Source organism: Rhipicephalus sanguineus, chromosome 7 (assembly GCF_013339695.2).
Source record: "Rhipicephalus sanguineus isolate Rsan-2018 chromosome 7, BIME_Rsan_1.4, whole genome shotgun sequence".
NCBI classification, from domain to species: Eukaryota; Metazoa; Arthropoda; class Arachnida; order Ixodida; family Ixodidae; genus Rhipicephalus; species Rhipicephalus sanguineus.
Window position 1 is genome coordinate 66981429 of NC_051182.1, and position 19340 is coordinate 67000768.

The 19340-nt window shown below is 45.0% G+C and overlaps 1 protein-coding gene across 1 annotated transcript; it reads left to right on the forward strand.

Moving 5' to 3' along the window:
• The first annotated feature begins 298 nt into the window (after positions 1-298).
• LOC119399490 (synaptogyrin) lies at positions 299-15759 on the forward strand. The gene is made up of 4 exons (XM_037666294.2): positions 299-852; positions 2137-2356; positions 4767-4906; positions 9024-15759. The coding sequence occupies exons 1-4, from the start codon at positions 754-756 to the stop codon at positions 9246-9248; spliced, it is 684 nt and encodes a 227-aa protein (XP_037522222.1). The 5' UTR covers positions 299-753; the 3' UTR covers positions 9249-15759.
• The last annotated feature ends 3581 nt before the right edge of the window (positions 15760-19340 follow it).

A 19340-nucleotide genomic window follows, 5' to 3' on the forward strand; every position in this document is an offset into this window, starting at 1 on the left:
TATCTTTTCTCACTCGTAAATTAGGCTATTGTTGTTCTCTTACAAATATTTGGTGAGCTTTATACCGTGTAACTTAAAAAAGAAAGTACCTGAGTTTCGGTTTCGCTCAGAACGCTAGGTTGGGACCGCAACAAAATTGAGACTATAACATTTATCAGTATATTAATTAAAACAAAAGCAACGTAAACTAACTTCTCAGTGTTCGCGCTTTCGATCGGGGTGCATTGCGCGAAAGAGAACAATAAAACTTCATCGATATTAAACGGCGCTGACGGCGCGTCCCACTGTTCCACTGCTCTCCATTCGCAGCGCGGTGATGCCAACCTCTCCGCGCAGGAAAAAAAAGTGAGTTAAAAAAAATAATTTAACCGATCAAAATAACAATCTGTGGCGTGCCCTCATTCAGTGTTCGCGGAGACGAGGTTCCCTAGCGGCGGCCAAGCCCCCGTGTTCCTCCCATCGCGGGGCGTCGGCGAAACGAGTTGTTCTCTTGAACGATGGATTAGGCTGGCATGAACGTTCGCCTCCTTCAAGGGAACTTCACCTCAGCGCAGCGCGCGCTAGCGCCGCCGGAGACGCTGGTTTCGCTGCTGAAAGCCAATCCAACGAACAGCGCTCGCAGGTGCGGGAGATACGTCGCCCTGTGAATTGACGTCGCCGGTCTTCATCCCACCGAAGCCGTACTACATAGCTGAAAGTGTGTGTGTTTCGAGCGGACGTCGTCGATAGCGCCGGCGACCGATCGAGCCCAAGATGAACGGAGGAGCGTACGGCGCTGGCAAGGCCGGCGGAGGCTTCGACCCGATCGGTTTTGCGCTAAAACCGCAAGTCATGCTTAGGATATTATGCTGGGTGAGTGATACCCTCGATTTCTCAATCCTTCACCGTTCATAACCGCGGTCTAGTAATATCGAAGAGATCGTAGTTTGTATTTTCATTGCGAGGTGCTGCGAGTAGGTAGCGCGGCGTGCTGCTGCGGCTATGTGTGCAGGGGGAGGCTATTGATTTTTCGCCACGGACGTTCCCAGGCTCGATTCGCTGGGAATGGCGGACTGTCCTAGCTAGGGTGGGCGCGATGTTGAGACGCGCGCGGCATGCTAAAAACAGTCTCACGCGTGCCCTTTGCGTGCCGTGCGCGTTCTTTCCAGCCCGATAAGTCGGTGGCATGCGGGGGTTTACGCGCGCTCTGGAGCATGACGGAACGCGCGCGCGCACTTTCGCTTTCCAAAACGGACGCGCTCGCCGGGACGCCGTGTGGCGAAGCCCAACCCAGGACGAGCGCGCGTAGGCGCAGCATGACTCGATCGCTATCGTACAGTTTGGTTTATTGTTGTACCAGTGCAACATCGCAGAACGCGATGCGGAAGCAGTAAAATTAGCCTCAGAATAACGGTGTTTATATGCAGAGGTGCATTACATAGCGGACGCGTCGCTATCGGCCTTCATTTGTTGACCTCGCGCAAATGCAGGTGCGCCGGTTCGCGGCGCGTCATTGCGTAAACGAACACTGGTGTTGGAATTATGTACTTCCTTAACGCATAGCTCGATTACTTTGTTGCATGAAAACACGCGAATCGGAATTATATACGATGTAGAAAAATAAAGTTGTATTTATAGAAAATATATAATACGAAGACTTGTGCCGGCTGCGGATAAGGACTAGACGCAGCCCTTACAAGAGAAGGTGTTGTAAAGCACTCTCTTTTTCTTTTTTAACTCGCCAGGCACTAAGAATTCACCATACATATGAAGCTTAATGTATGAGTGCCTTAATTCCCAGGTTAACTAGAATTCTTCGATAATAAAAATTCGGTCGCTACCATCGGGAATTATAGCATACAAACTGACTCAACGCACTAGTGACCGCCCTGCACAAGAATACTTCGAAATGAATTAAGTTAACGCGTCTTTATGTGACTTATAAACCGTGTCGTTAAACAAGTATGTTATATCCGGTATTCGTTATAAACGTATATTCGCTATATTTGGCACTTTTTTATGGCGAGGTTTGACTAAACTGAAGCGAGCTGTGCAGCATATGTTTTCTGGTGACGTGCCGCGTGCCGGCTACTCTGTGTTTGTTTCAGAAGGCTTTCGTTTTCATCAGGAACTGTATATGTGTCGTGAACTGCGCAGTTGTTTGCCATAGTGGTGTTCGGGTGCATCTCCTCTGGTGGCTGGGTGGACGAGCGGTGCCAGTACAACAGTGACTCCAATGCATGCAACTTTGGCGTGGCAGTTGGCGTGCTTGCCTTCCTTGGCAGCTGCGGCTTCCTCGCCATTGAGGCCATGTTCGAGAACTTCTCCAGCATCAAGATCCGTCGCCGGGCCGTCGTTGCCGACATGGCATTTTCTGGTATGTCTCGATAGTTGTCTGTATATGTCTGATTTGAAAGGGGCACGGAAGTGAAGCAATGAACTAATTTAGACTGAACTCTATTGTCCTTTACTTCATGATCGGAGGTATATAAGTTGTTCAAAATTAAGCTTTATGGTTTTCTTAAAACTCAGCGCTGGGAGGTGCATGAAAACCACCTTTGTAGATAAATTATGTATCCAGGGGTACACAAAGTGAGACGATAATTATTGCTGTCAGCTGCCCAATTAACTAAGATTGTATAATGAACCTTTTTAGTGACTGCAGCAAGCGAGCATGTTTGTACTGAAAAGTTGGAGGCAGTCGCATTTTTACACAGTTCCACTTGGAAGAATTTGTGTGGAATGTTTGTGCTCAGAGATATGCCGTTGCAAAGTTTAACTGCGGTTTGCATGATCACACATGCAAGACAGTGAGCACTGGCGCAAAGCTCTTCCCCGATATGCTGCGGCACTTGCGTGCAGTGTTTAAATTGACAACGGGTCGAAGGCGTAGGCAAAGATGATGACAGTTACCCTTTTACTACAGGCTGGTGATAGCAAGCAACAAATGCTCGTCACATGAACATGCGCCGATCTTCACAGCCTTGCATGCGTATTCATGCAAACTGCAAGCCTCCCTTTCAACACTCTCCGTCATAGCCCGGTGACTGCGGCATTGTGCTGCCAAGTTCAAGGTCGTGGGTTCGGTGACTTCCGTCCTAGCCATGTCAGCCGTACTTAAGTAGCTACCAAATGCAAAAATGTTTGTGGACCCAAAACTCGAATGTAGCGCTAGATTGAGTGGTATGGTGAGGTTAGTAAGATTGCATGAACATGGACGGAGGTTGGCTTACTAGGGGCCCACAGTTACAGTGAAAGGCTTTTGTCCTACAGTGCACATTAAATAGGCTGGTGATGGCAGTAACTGCAATATGAGCACGTCCATGTACAGCGCAGGTTCTCTTCCGAAGGCTCTAGCTGCCAGCCACTTGTGTATTCTGTCATGCGCTAGTAGTGTCGTAAGTGATTTGTGAAAGTGTGATGGCATGGGCTCATACAAATGGGATGCATGGTGAAAACGACTTGTATCAAAATGGAAATACCTGATGCTACACATCTATGGCAAGATCAAAAGTATATCCTCATCATAACAAAGTAACCTCTGTCCACTTGTTAGAAATTATGAATAATAAAAGAGCCATCGTATATTCAACTACATTATACGCAGTTTCATTAAGGAAAAAGAAGTAGTGAAAGACCCATAGATACTCTGGAAATGCACTCCGATAGTACATTCGCACAATGCTGAAAATGTATACAGCTTGAGGATGTATTTCTTAGTAAAATTTTTGTTATTGATTACTACGTTAAAAATGTTAAAAAAAAGCCATTTTTAGCTTAATGAGGTGTGGAAAGCATCATTCTCATGCACATCAGGAAAGCAACTGTCTTCTTGTTACTCTTGTCATAAAAATCACTTTTTCTTTGCCTAAACACAGAGTTGAAGCTGTAATGACGTGTAGCAAGTTGACATGTTGATGCCATACATCTTGAATTTCAATATGAGCTCATGATACCTGAAAAACGCTTCGCAGGAGGCCTAATCAGTCTGTTATGTGCACATTGCGTCGGAGCAAATTGTCATCAACTTTTTTCAGACCTGATGGCAAGAAAACTGTGCATATTACTGCGCGTGCAATAAAAAAAATACTGGATGACGACTTCCAGGATTGCACAAAACATGAATACCCACTAAAGTGGATGTCAAATCAACCACCACCTTAGCTAAATTGGTAAAGCATTGGATGTGTTATCCGAAGGTTGTAGGTTCGGTCCCGGTCAACGGCAAGTGGATTTTTAATCCACTTTAATTCCTTTCCATTTATGTCATAACTACTATACTGCAGTTAAAAACATACAAGAAATGTCCCCTGCAGGTTCCTTGGCTTCATTGCCTGTTGGTTTGATTAGGTTATGTCTAACAAAGGAAACAACCCTTGGTCAATCCCAGGGGCATAGCCAGAAATTTTTTGCGAGGGGGGTGGGGGGGTTCAACCATACTTTATATATGTTCGTGCATGTGTTTGTATGTGTGCGTGCCTACATATGCAAGCAAAATTGAAAAATCTCGGGGGGGGGGGGGGGGGGGGGGGGGGGTTGAACCCCCCCAACCCCCTCAACCCCCCTTGGCTGCGCCCCTGGTCAATCCGGATGATAGCCAGCGTTTCGTCTGTCTTGGTCTGTTTGTACCGTTTCTTGCGCTGTTACCCAATTCTTCTAGTGCGCGATAACTGGCCCAAGCTAACACTTTACCGATTTTAACTTTAATCAATGCTTTTGTGCACTATGAACAGAATGAAATTGATGGGACACTATGAACCCTGTGGAATGCACGTGCATTTGTGCAGGCCTGTGGGCATTCATGTGGGTCGTGTGCTTCTGCTACCTGTGCGATGCCTGGCGCAAGTCAGACATGCCGAGTGACGGCTACGGCCTCAACAATATCCGGGCAGCCATCGCCTTCAGCTTCTTCTCCATCTTCACGTGGGTGAGTGCGTCACTCCGCGGCTTATTCCTCGCAGTGGCGGATGCCCTCTGGAAGGCCAGGGCTACCCAACACGACAGTGTTTCAGCAGAAAAACTGTGCTAGAAGTGTCGACATCAGACAGGGGAAAGAGCGCACACCACAAAGTGCTGATGAACAACTATTTACTTATAATTGTTGGGGTTTTTACATCCCAAAACCACAATATGATTATGAGCACGTAGTGGAGGGCTCTGGAAATTTTGACCACCATCGAAATTTCGACCATCTTTAAAATGCACCTAAATGAAAGCACACGGGACTAACAACAACAACTCATGGGCCTATTGCGAAAAGTAGTACGTAGAAACAATAATTACAACCAAGCACGTGACAGCAAGAGCTCATTATTACAAGAACACATGTGCTCCTTCTAAGTGGCAATTAACTTTTAACAAAAGAAAAAAAAAACTAAACAACTATGTGCAGCTTTGCGTATACTGAAGTTACTATGCAGTGTAAAGGTAAATAATTGCTTCTTTAGTTAGTGCGAAGGGTGAGGCAAACATGACTCCTTTTGCTTATTGGGTGGGATTCAGAGTGCTATACAACATTTATCACACTACTCTGCGGCAATAATAGGGAACTAGTTAGGCCACATGCCGCACGGCCTGACCTTCCACGGGCTTCAGGACATGATGCTCGCATTTGCCAGGTCAGTCCAGCCGTGTCTGTACGAGAAACGAAAAGTTCACCTCAGGCACATTCAGACTGAAGACAACACAATGCCAAAAATGAAAACACTGTCTGAATTAGGAACCTCGGAGGTGTTTTGGTGAAGAATTCGTGGAATACCTTCTGTACTACTCCTTTGAATATCAAAGGCTTGCTCTTCATGTAACATACATAACATGTAAGAAACATTGTCATGTTGCCTGACTTCTTGAAGAAGACATGATGGAAAAAGCCGTTCATGATAGTTAGGTACGCTGCTGTTATGCTGCTGCTTATGATAGTCTATAGGGCAGTATAGAGTTGGTAATTGCAATACTAAAAGTTGTGTTCACTGTGGTTAAAGGGGCCGCTGCAGTGTTTTTTTTTCTTTAGTGCTACTGCTCGCAACTATGCAATTCATTATTCATCAGCCTCAGCAAGCCTGTGCTATATCTTTTGACATGTCTGCTTCATTCTGCCAGACAGTTACTGTGCTGGAATTCACGTGTCTTACGATAAAAAAATGTCAAGTGGGAGCATCCACAATTTTTCTTCCATAAACCAACAGTGTTTAAAGTAGGGGTGTGCGAATATTCGAAATATTGGAATATTTTTCGAATAGTGTTTGCTATTCGATTCGATTCGCACTGGAATTTTACTATTCGAACTATTCGAACTTCCCAAAAACAAATACAGTCAACGTCTAATTAAAAGTGACCCCTTCAGATTTTTAATATGCTTCACCTGATTACACTCTCGTATTGCGGCAAAGCTGCCTTTCAAGCTCCGTTACGGTCGAACTTTGCCAAGACAGTCAACGTCCAAATAGATGTGGTCCCTAGAATTTTAATATGCTTCACCTCATTACACTCCGGTATTGCGGCAAAGCTGCCTTTCAAGCTCCGCTACTGCCGAGCTTTGACAAGACCGTCAACGTCCGATTGAAAGTGGTCCCTAGATTTTCAATATGCTTCACCTCATTACACCCCAGTATTGCGGCAAAGCTGCCTTTCAAGCTCTCCTACCCAGTATTGCGGCAAAGCTGCCTTTCAGGCTCTCCTACGATCGAGCTTTGCCAAGAGACAGTCAACGTCCGATTGGAAATGGTATCTAGATTTTCAATATGCTTCACCTCATTACACCCCGGTGTTGCGGCAAAGCTGCTTTCAAGCTCTGCTACGGTCGCAAATGTACTACAGAAAATGCTGGTGCCAAGATGGAGATGAAAGATGTGGCAGAGGGGGCTCAATTAATGCTGTTTTGGGCCTGAAATTTGGGCAGGAAGTCCGAAAAATCGGAAGCCGAAGCTTTTTAACATCTAAAATTTCAGATTTTCTTATATATCGACGTCTACGAGGCAGATTTGGAACTTCGGACTTGAAGGGAGCACACCCTTGTCAGCCACATCAGTTGGGCTTCCACATAAGTTGAAAGAGGAGGAGAGGCTGAGGAAATGGCATCTTTGCCTATCACGTGTAAAGTGTTGTTGGCAACACTTTGGTTGCACCAAATCATGTACATAAATTCAGTTCGGCCTCTACATTGCCTCATTCTTGATAAGACAACTATGAAACACTACCCCGCCAGTGCTTCATCAAAATAGCGAAAAGAAACGCTTTCATGTTGCTATCTCATAACAATATGCTTAGGAATCCTCTCTAACTTTTTTTCCTGCAATTTCGCTTCGAAGTATTCAAAAAATATTCAAGAAATATTCGAGAAATATTCGAAGAATATTCAATTCGATTCGCACTCACACTTCAATATTCGAATTCGCTTCACACCCAATATTTTGCTATTCGCACAGCTCTAGTTTAAAGCTATCTTGCTGCCCCAGGCTAAAGAAAATTATTGCACCCCTCTCTTCTCTAGCATCATATTTAGGCACATCATATCGCAAAACTTAGACATCTAGTAATTGTAATGGGAAGAGTTAGCACAGACTAGGCTTCCAGGTGCCAGTTTTTCTTGATCAGGGGCCAATAGGAAATAACATTGCACTCTTTGTAACCTGATGTTCCCTGTGGTCTGTTCATGAAATTTACCAGTTACACAGTTTGAGGGGCATCAAATGTGCTGTAGCCTTCAAGAAGTGCTTCATAGGTAGCCACCATACATTTCGGCTGCATTTCCCTGTACGCCGCGTTCACGTATTCGACAACTAGATCTGTAGCGTTGGCACTTTTCTGTCTTGTTATGAGTGCGCATGCATGGTCAAGTGGTTTCTGGTATTTATATGCATTGTTGAAAGAATTAATCAGTTGTTAGTACCAGTGCTTCTCATCTCCTCTTTGTGGTACGCCTTGGTTTGCACTGTAATATTTCACAGTAAAAGTTATGTATCAACTAGGCCCTAAATTTTAATGCCACCTTTATCTGCCTGTAATGGCTTCTCCTAAAGTTCTTATGTTTTAAAGATAATTAAGGCAATGCTTTCAGGGTAACTGCTATAATTTTGAATTGTGCTAATTCTAGTCGCTTTTGGTACATAGATGAGCGATAAGTAGAACTGCTTTTGAACGGCACGAGGGGTAGATTACACTGGTGTGTGTCGTTAGCCTTTTTTGTCCCATTCTCAAGTACATTTTATGTTTGGGAATGAGCAATGGGTGGGCTTTCAAAGATTTTGGAAGACAGAGGTTTTAGCCATAATACTAAATACATCCAGTAAATGCTCTAGCTTTTCCAGCAATGATGTGAGGGTGCGAATCCTGGACTTTGCGGAAATATGAAAGAAAAAAAAAAGCTTGATCATTTCAAGCTCTGGTGCTGGCATAGTCTTAAGAATTGCACGGTGTGCCAAGTAAAGCAATATTTCAATCGTAAGTAAGAACACTAAACCCTAACGTTTAAAGTGGAGGTCCTGAAACTTGAATCTTTCATGTTTTGGTTGTGTCATGTGGACTGCCGGTTGAGTGGAACGTAAGTTAATGCTATCCAGCGTAGAAGGTAAGAAATAATGGGGTCACCATTGTATATAAGATGGTTACAGGGGATTCTTCCGGCTACACTTAGCTGGGCAGTCTGAAAAGACACGAACAAAGAGTGGTACACAGGACTGGTACCACTCCGCCTGTCCTGTGTACCACTCTTCTTTGTCCGCGTCTTTTTGCACTGCCCTGCTAAGTGTTCTAAGGTGTACCAACCGGCCCAAACGAAAGTGTTACTACAGGGAAGCATCTTGGTGAGCTTAAAGAACTTGTGTAAATCAGATCACACAAGCTGGTGCTCTCACAGTGTCACCAGGAGTTAACAACTTAATTGGCACCCAACAACAACAACAGCAAGTACATTGGTCACTGCCGCATCGTTGTGAACATGTGGTTTCATCGAGGTGAATCATACATTACTTGAGCTTGAGTGTCATTGGCACCAGGCTTATTCTTTGGAAGAACAGTCGGGCACAAATCTACATTGTACACCGCAGGCGGGCTGCGTGTTCCTTGCCTACCAACGCTACCGACAGGGCGCCGACGCACCCTTCATGCCGAGCTACGAGGCCGACCCCACTGGCATGGGTGGCGGCGGGGGCACGCCCTTCACGGGCGGCTATCCCGGCGACATGGGCGATGCCTACCAGGAGCCCCCCTTCTCCACCAAGGCTGACCCCGGAGGCATGGGCGGTGGAAACTTCCAGGCACCGGCCTACTAGCCCTCCCCCCTCCCTCGTCTGTGATCCCTCTACCTCCCTCTCTTCGAGTCCTCTCTCCCCCCTTCTCGACCTGTATACGTGTCTCTAGCCAAGGGGAGGGGAAAAATGGTGATCTACGTGTCTGTGTGTCGGCCATGCGCACAAGAGCAGGACCTCATACTGTGCATGCAGCTGGGAGGCCCCAACTGCTTCATATCTTTGCCGCCAGACAGCGAACGAAAAAAAAAACTTAGAGCCAAGCGGTGTATCATGAAGTTCTCTATAACCATTCTATGCAGAGTGTGAGCAGGGTGTTTGTTCCTAGGATGAAAGTATTGGTACTGTGACAGCTCCAGAAAGACTGTGCTTGGCTAGAACTAGCTGTTGGGGCATTGTTGTGAACAGTATGTTTGTTTTGCACTCACTGAAAGCCTCAGCTCTGCTCTTGTGGTACTTTCTGGTTGTGCGAATTAACGATGGGCTTACCAACTGTTCATGGCACATATATTGAAGCAAAAAAAGAGAGAAAATGCTGGCTAGGTAGCAAAGCCTCAGATATTTGTTACTTAAAAAAAAAGGCTTAGTGTACTTCCCTGAATTGTTACTAGGTGGCGCCACAGTAGCTTTTTTTGAACTGCATTTCAAAATTTGACAACAAGAAAGGGGCCTCACAGCAGTGCACAGTGGGAGACTCTGCACTGGGGGCTAGGTACTGTCTGTATAATAGGCCAGAGGAAAGCATAGCACTTGCTCTGACATGGCATGAGGCTGGATTTATCACTACAGGCAAATCCTACTTAGCTGTACGGTCACAATGAAGTCATTACTGGCTCATTTGCTTGGCTTGTACTTAACCCGCAGTATTGGTGCATTTGCTGAAAAAACAAAAAAACATTTTGCAGTCGGAACATTATGGAAGCCTTGGCTGGCTAAAGATTTTGGCCTGCTCTGCCTGCGTAGTTGGGGTGCAAGTGCCATGCTTTTCTCCAAGGCCACATGTGAATGGGTGTGCAGATTCCAAGTGTACTCTGGGTTGTGTTGAAGATAACGTGGATGCCCCCCCGGCAATCTAGTCAAGTAGGCACTCTGTCACTGTTCCCTGCAAGAGAGTTCAATTGCTGTCTCTCGGAGACTGTGTATCCAGGCATTGAATCGCACGTCACCAGCAACTGATCCAGAGCCAATGCTGTTGGCAGCCTATGTATGTTGGGATGTGAGAATACTGACATATGTTTCCCACGCTGGGAACATAAATTACGAGCGTGGACTCGACGAATGCTCGATGCATGCTCAACACACACTGGACACCTGCAAGAAGTGGCACAGTAAACACGCGAGAACAAATGTCATGGAAGACTGCATGTGTGTTCGCAGACGGTAGGAGCTGCATTAGTCATCAGTATCACCACCACTAGCTTTCAGAGCTACTACAAATTGGCGTGCTGAACATCTGGCCAATCACAAATTTGACAAAAATAACCCTGCTTTCAGTCTAAGGAATGGAGCCCCATATTACACCATTTCCTGCTCTATAAAAGAGTTCAACATTCTCACACCTTTTCAGGTGTGATATTGTCTCTCGGTGTCGACCACTGGTGCACTTCCTTCGACGCACGCCCAGTAATTTCCTGTCAGGAAAGCCGTACTAATCTGTTTCACAGCATTCCTGCTGTGAGTGCAATTGGCTAAAAAACAATGCAGACAAGATCGATCAAAATTATCATAGTGCGATCAAAATTACCCTCAAGAAGGTGTGCAATCTCAAAGGGTGTTCAGGCTCTCAACTGACCCGTCTGAAGCGAAGTGCCATTATAAGAAACTGCTATTGTTGAATAAAAACAATTGCAAATTTTTTTTTTTATTGAAAAGCATGGTATTGTGATGTTCGACGAAAACTGTGAGGAGTAGTGCCAGTGATGATGACCATAGCTTCATAAGAACATGCCACCTTTTGGACAAAGTAAGAAACGTACAACCTTTGCATGATTCAAGGCCTGTATTTCCGTGCTGTTAAAAGCAGAACCGATCGCATGTATTATTGTGCGGTGCATTCGCTCCTGTTGCAAGCTCATACTCTAGAAATTCTGGCATGACACCATTAGATGTTGCTGCAAACTTGAATGTATGTATGTGGCCTCTAATATCCTCGGAATTTCTGCCATTCTTTATAAACATGAACGTACTTGTCTGTGAAGTCTTGGAGAAACTGCCTCGCAGCCTCCAGTGTAATGTTGTAACTTTTGCTTGCCAACCTGTCCAACAAAGGGTGCATATTGATGCCACTGAATTGCAGGCAAAACTATGTTATAGCCGTTGTCCTAATTACCAAGTTATTGCCTCGATGATCTCATTTGAAACTAAGCATTGCTCTGAATTGCAGAGGTCATTACATACAGTCGGGGACAAAAGCTTGTGGACCGTGCCTGTGGAGTAAACCTGAATTTCACCATAGCCCAGCCACACATACAACTTGTAACAGTGAACTGGCCAGCAAATTTATGCATTTGAGAATTGTAGTACGTCATTCGGCTCCTGGTTATGTATGCCGAATTGAAACGCTGGTGCTCTCGCATTATGCACGGTCCAGAAACTTTTGCATACAACCCCCAAATCATTTTTCGGCCTTTTGTGTGTTTTATCAGTTTCATGTGGTATGTGCAACTAAGACGCACTACGACTCTAGTCAAGTGGAATTATTTTTAGTCATGTTTCGATTCCTAGATTGCATTGGCATGACAGCTTGTTGCATGCGTTTTTAATGATCTCCCTCAAGAATGTGTTGCAGTGATGTTTGCTTGCATTCCAAATGCGGCCACCATTGTGAAGACGTATCGTGCAGTCCACTACGTACATTCCTACTGCCAGATTGTTGTACTGCACGAGATTCCCGCTGATTGCGCAGTGCTGCTGCGATGACAGTGGGGAACAATGTGCAAACTGGCATGACCTCCGCATATCTAGTCTCTGACGAGAGCACTCTGCTTGCCTGCATGTGAAAATGGACGCCGCCGACATTTCACACTGCTTCTCTAACCCTGTCAAGACTTTGTCCCAGCTTATCTCCCGTCATTCAAAAGTCACACCCACCGCGCAACTAGACTTGGTGTCAATCGGTGACAGCGTTGAAATGATGAACAACCGCGCACGCATTCTTGATGCTTCTAGTCATCGTATGAAACCCCGCCGTGTCTTAAAACACTCGTCAAAGGAATCCATGCCCATACATCACTGCTCTCCATCTTTGAGAACTTGCAATTTCTTCCGTCACGCGATTAAAAAAAAACAAACAAGACTGCAATAACGAAAATGTATTTTTGTGCGAGGCGTGCACACACACAATAGACACCCGCAATAACCGTGCCTCCGAAGGAAACTTTAGGTCGGCTGTCGTGTGCTGTCTTCGGGTAGGATCAGAAAACACATTTTTCCGCTCCTCGGTGGCTAACCGACGACCTGCCCGGCTTTCGTGACTTCCTAACAACACTGCACTCATTAACCAACACAACACATTTGCATACTGGTATTTCAGCTCTATTTCAGATGGACAAGGCTTCCTTGTTTGATTATGTTTGTTGAGACGAGTTGTTTTGTAACGGCATGGCAGCGAAACATATTTGTACATTAAAGAAAAAATGTCACCTGCCAAGTTCTTAAAAGATACCGTTTTGAATTTTGTTAACCGACACCGCCACATTTCCCGTCCTGCCTACGATACAGGCTACCCAAATTTACAACCACGATTTGTTGTAGCGAGCATAGGCCTTTCCGACAGGTTTTCCTTTCACGACGTACGTCTAACCATTTGTAGCAGTCGTTGTGGCCATTGGGCAGACTGGCAGAACGTGCAGTTGTTTACTTCGTTGCTTATTGTCCCTCGGTCGCTGTGCACTGTAGAGACTAGGCAGCCTCCCTTTGTACTTGCAAGTTGTTGATCTCTTTTTATTTTCCAAGTACGCTGCAGTCAATGCAAATCGAACTCGATGCAGGCTGGACCCTGCTTCATGTTTCGTGCAAGTACGGCTCGACTTCAATGCCACAGTACTCGGTTACACAGTCTGCGCTGTAATCTCGCTTGATGAACTCTGCACGGATAGAATTGACAAAGGATTGAAAGTGGCCGTGTTGCAAGAGGTATTGCAGCAGACTCTGCAGATCCGAGCTTCAAAAAAAAGGCAGACGCGGGAAGATGTCGCAAGTGGCAGTTATTGTGGACTTTCTGGTTTATGGCTTGTGCTTGCACACGCAGTTTTCTTACGTACAATTTCATTTGTGCTGAGCGATGTTCGTTAGCATCATAAAGAGACTGCCACCGTCACGCTGTTTCCTTTGCACTTGGATCCTGAAAGCTGTTACTGCCATAGATGATGCTTCTTTGGGATGATGCCACTAATCAGCAATCTTATTATTGTTATTATTATTTCTTGCTTTCTTTCTTCCCCGCCGATTCAGATGCCCAGAATATTACTACTGCACAAAATGAAAGCTATTATCAAAGTGTTTAGGGATTGTCACCGCTGTACACTCACACACACACCCTTAGCAAAAAAATGGACGCTTTTCATCCTAGCGCCAGCAGCGAAACTAACAAAAGTACGCCAACATCAGGTTGGAGAGATTGTAGATTTGTGAGGAGCCATCGGTGGCCCTATCGCGTGTGTTGTAAACCTCCCTCGTTAGCTGCTTTCTCATGCAAAATACCACGCAGGTAATGAAGTATGTGCAGACACGTTGGCTGGTCTCACTGCTGACATTGTTTACTGGTGCCCAGCAATGAAGAAGCACCATATTTTTGCAGCCATAATCTGTCGTGATCTTCAAAGTGGCTACGGGAAATCGCCTAGCTTGGTCAGCAAGAACTGCCCTGATGGGCATGTCATTGTCTGATGCAAAAACAAAGCCAGACGTCTGCCGAGGAACTGAACAGAATGTACACCCAATTATTCCAGAGACGCATTTTTTTTTTCTACAATGCATCTACTTGATTGCACGGGTGCTAACGGTCCTGAAAGTCTTATAAGTTGGCAGTGACCGTAATAAGTGGGTTCAGCTCTAAAATCGCTCTAGCGCAAGTCTCGGCTGCTCGCAATTCACAACTGCAGAGCGGACGACCGTTGGATTACGGCAGCACACGAGGATCGCAGAAGCTGCGGGGTGGAGCGCAGCCCGACGGAAGCGATTAGCCCGTTGATTCCACCTGTCTGCAAACTTCCTTCATGTTTGGCCTTAAGTGCGACGGAGCCCCGTTTGAGCAGATGTTAAACACACCCAAGGGAAGGCGTCGTGTATTATATTCTCAATGTAAACACACCTATTCACTGGTCTATGTTGTAAATATTACACTGTCTCTATCTCTCTCTTGCGTGCCTGTACATATACGCTTATCTGTGTTCGCATACGCCTTGTTTACTGTGCAGAAGACATTTGCAAGCAGGCTGGCGTTGTTCGAAGTATGTGTTCACTGCAGCACAAAGCATTTTCCAGATAATGATGAGCTACAACAAGGCGGGCGACGTGCGCATTGCATACATTTCTCACACAGGCTAGGCTTAGGGATGTTATTTTTTTGCGAGTGTCACTGCAAAGGCTACTCCTGAATACCGTCTGCAGTCAGCTCCTTTGTTTCAGAAGAAACATAAAAGCCTCTTCATTCGTCATGCCTCACATGCTCCTAACGCCTAGATTTTGTGTTGCCTTCTACGTTCTGCCACATGTTTTATGAGGCAAGAAAATGAGAAAACTTTAGAATTGGGTACCCAGGCCTTGGGTTCCTTGGATGCGCATGCTATTTTAGAAAAAAATAGCAGCCGTAACACTAACCCAAGGTGTGGCTTACGTTTGACTATTGCCTCGGGCAACAATTTAAGGTGATTCCATATGCGAGGTTCTAGGTACCCAATCGTAAAACTCTCCACTATTTGGCTCACCCCAGATGCTTACTTGTGCACCGCAAGTTTTCAACTCAGTCTGAATATGCGTGCGCATAGGGCTTTGCGAACAATGCATAGAGGCTGTTCTGCACGTTTCTCGCCACTTCAAAAAACGACGGCGTGTGCCCTTAGATCACCATATCTCCACTTAGTGTAACTTCAAGCATTTAGAAAAGCTCAGCATGTGTGAATTATTTATGAAATGCATGGCAGGTATGATCCGGTGGCTCGCATTTATTTCCAATTATGCAGCTACTTTCACGAATACACGGAGGTGTCTTGTGGACGTAGCATGCTGCAATCATTTTAGCATGCCTTCGGTTATCACTGGTCACATTTGATTTTCCAGTTGCGTGCAACTTCTTTCCGTGATTGTTTCATCAGTGGTGTGTTTGTGACACGAGTGCGTTTGGTTGTTTCACGTGAGGTTCTGCGAGGGTTTGGCGATTTTGTTCATAGTGTCACGATGGCGATATAATAATAATAAAAAAAGCTCTAGATGATGTTTGTGCATGTGCACGCGTGTGATATAACTATTATGTAGTTGAAGGAAGCAACATGTTAATGTAACTAGTTGGGAAGAAATAAAGGATGCTGTCACGCGAGCGTTTGCTTGGTCTGTAATTTGATTCGACGGCTGTTTTTCACTGTGTTACAAGCAGCAGAGTGTTCAAACAAGAACTTCCTTTTTACTCCATTACAGGCACCAGAGTGTTCAAGGAAGTTCCTTTTTACTTCATTACAGGGAGCAGTGTTCAAACATGAACTTCATTTTACTCCGTTACAGGCACCAGTGTTCAAAGAAGTTCTTTTTTACTTCGTTACAGGCAGCAGTGTTCAAACAAGCACTTCCTTTTCAGTCCGTTACAGACACCAGAGTGTTCAAAGAAGTTCTCTTTTACTTCGTTACAGGCAGCAGTGTTCAAAAAAGTTCCTTTTTACTCCGTTACAGACACCATAGTGTTCAAAGAAGTTCCTTTTTACTTCGTTACAGGCAACAATGTTCAAACAAGAACTTCCTTTTACTCCGTTACAGGCAGCAGTGTTCAAACAAGAACTTCCTTTTTACTCCAATAGTGACAGCAACGTTCAAACAAGAAATTCCTTGTTACTCCGTTTTGGCGAAAGAGTTAAGTTTGAGTTTAATTATGGAGCAAAAAAAGTGGTTTATGTTCAAGTGAACTACCCAAGAATTATTTCAAGAAAAATAGCACCACAAGTTTATTTTGTTCAAGAACTCAAAGCCGCTGCTCAACCATTAAAAAATACAAAAAAGGTACGTCTTTTGACAACTTACGCTCCAAGTAGCTAAAGGAAATACACTGTGGAGCATACCTCGTAACTAATACATCAAAATAAGTTATTAGAGCGATAGCTCTACTCCTCCTGCTATACAAACCTAGAAAACGATCTTGCGTATGCTTTTGACCTTGAAGCTCAGCCAAGGTCAATTTTCTCTTAATTCTCGCATGTGTGTCGCCATAGCAACGGACATGCAGAGCGTTTGATTGTTCTTCCCTCCATTGATCAGTAAAAGCTGCGAGCCGGCATGCGCGCGCACGCCTCAACTGTTGTCATGCGACTCCCATGCCGGCGCTACGAGGAAAAATGTGGACAGCGTACCACTGCTTGCCGCACAGGGGCACTGACGTGCGGGACACCGCCGTGGCATGCTTTCCGAGGTAGTTGCTGCTATTGTTTGACAAGCTTGGTTTGACCTCATTCAACCAAGACATTTTTTTTATCACACCTACTACTTTAGTTTAACAACAGTTCAATAAAAGCAGATACCCCAGCTCAGAGGCACTTTGTTTTAATAGTTATATACTACAGGTTTTTTTTTATTGTGAAAATATTCTGTAAAACTGCACTGTGAAAGCAGTGCATGTGTCGTGTTCACACAAATGTGTGCAATTTCCATGTTAACCTGCAGGGGCGTAGCCAGGGGGGGGGGGGGGTTGGGAGGGTTCAAACCCCCCCCCGAAATTTTTCAGTTTTGCTTGCGTACATATACACACGCACGAACATACATAAAGTATGGTTGAACCCCCCCCCCCCCCCCCCGAAAAAAATTTCTGGCTACGCTGCTGTTAACCTGCTTTGTGTCCTCCTTAGCTGACCCCAGAAGTCTGCTTTCCTGCACAGCCCAGTCATCATGGGAAGCTTGCACACATACTGCTGCCCAAAACTGGAGAGAGAAAACCCATCTTGCATTTGGAGGTTCCAGAAGTAGGAATGAGAGGTTGCTTTCATAAAATGTGCGCAGTCACCTGGTGAGGGTGCAGACCGGTAAATTACATTAAAATGGAGCACAAATCATTGGGAGATAATTGCCAGAGTAAAGCAGCAGCTTACCAGTAGATGTGCAGGTATATGTTATTGGAACACTTGTATGTTTCTTACAAGGGTTAGTTCTTGCTATGTATGCCGGTGCTGTTGCATACACTGCTGACGGATTGAAACACAACAATTTAGGGACAGAAAAGGGGGAACTTTTTTGAGGGGCTCGTTTTTTTTTAGACACAACCAAATGAGTCCAATGGACAATTAACCCGGAGAAAGCATAAGGGAAATTAATTATCTTTAACTGTAGTGTTGTAATTATGACATAAGTATAAATCAATTAAAGGGGACAAAAAAATCACCCTTTTCCGTCAGTAGGATCGGAACCCACCACCTTCCACTACATTTCAACGCATGTCCACTAAGATTTCCTTGGTCAGTTAGATTCACTTGGTTGAATATAGAGCTAAGCAATGCACATACCGTATTTTGTCACATATAACCTGCATCAAAAAAAAAAAAATGTGCTTAAAAAGTGGGGCTGCAGGTTATGCAGGGGTTACATGCATTTTTTTTTCTTTTTGTAGAGTTAAAGATAGGGGTGCAGGTTATATGCAGGGCAGGTTATATGCGAGAAAATATGGCATTTTTGTTTCCAACACTTTAAGTTTGTGTTGCATTAGCGTAATTTCGATGTGAACACTTGCATCAGGGCCAATGTTACCTTTAGTGGCCACATTTGTAGCAAGACGATGTGGTTATCTGTTACATAACATCGTGGTTTAGCGCTAAAAAAGACAGACACATGTGAGAGACAGGACAGGCATAACATCGTGGTTTAGCGCTAAAAAAGACAGACACATGTGAGAGACAGGACAGGTGCCTGTCCTGTCTCTCACATGTGTCTGTCTTTTTTAGTGCTAAACCACGATGTTAAGTACTCACCAACTCGCCCAACAACAAGTTCTTATCTGTTGCAGTTGTGCATATCAGTTGTTATGCATGCCACGTTTCCATCGGTGAGCACTGTACATGATACGCTGGAGCACACTTGGCAGATAGTCTGCCATGCAACTATCTGAGAGATGTGCAGACACATTTGTTTTCCCCACCCCGAGAAATTACCACCCGGTATACTGAGGCCAGCATCTCATGAAGCACGTTGCCTGTGCTGCACAAAGTGCTTTTTAATGCAAATCGTCTTATTGAAACTTAAATGGGATTCCTAGGGACCAGACTTTTCAGTCAGCACTGAAAACACAGTTTTCTGAGCTAAAACTAGAAAAAGGACATCTAGTGATATGAAGTAGGACATAAGTAGGACACACAATATGAAACTACTACAACTGAGATGAAACATACTGTGGGAGATTTTAAGCATACACAAGTTTGCACGAAGCTGTGCCATCCTACCGTATTTACGGGCACATTACCAGAACTGGCAAATATTCACTCACCACTTTTCACATTTACTTACACTTTTGTCGCTTAGCACAGTTGTTGACATGGCTCTGAATTCTTCACAGACCTGACAGCACTCATTAGGCAAACACACTGCAATTTCTGCCTTCATGCTGCCTTCACATACGCCAGTGCCCTGTCATAGCGCTGTGTCTAACAGACAATATACGCATGTGTGGTGTACGTGTAGCGTCAATTCAACATAGTGGCTTGCACTGAAGATATCCTTTTTCGGGTGCAGTGTCCGCACGCGTGGCACGTAACATGTTTTAGAGCGCAGCTCTCAGGCGCCCATTCCTGCATTGAGCAGCGTCGCCGTTGTTGGCGTAACCGATAGAGCGAATGAGGACTGAAAAAGAGCAAAAGAGAGACTGCCCCAAGGAGTTTTCCAACACGAGAGCCAGCGAGCTGCTGTATTAGTGCCTGCAATGCCGTCGTGCCT

Coding starts and splice junctions, on each gene's coding strand:
- LOC119399490 (XM_037666294.2), top strand. CDS start 754: ATGAACGGAGGAGCGTACGGCGCTGGCAAGGCCGGCGGAGGCTTCGAC. Junction 853..2,136: donor TGCTTAGGATATTATGCTGG/GTGAGTGATACC, acceptor TGAACTGCGCAG/TTGTTTGCCATAGTGGTGTT. Junction 2,357..4,766: donor TGCCGACATGGCATTTTCTG/GTATGTCTCGAT, acceptor GCATTTGTGCAG/GCCTGTGGGCATTCATGTGG.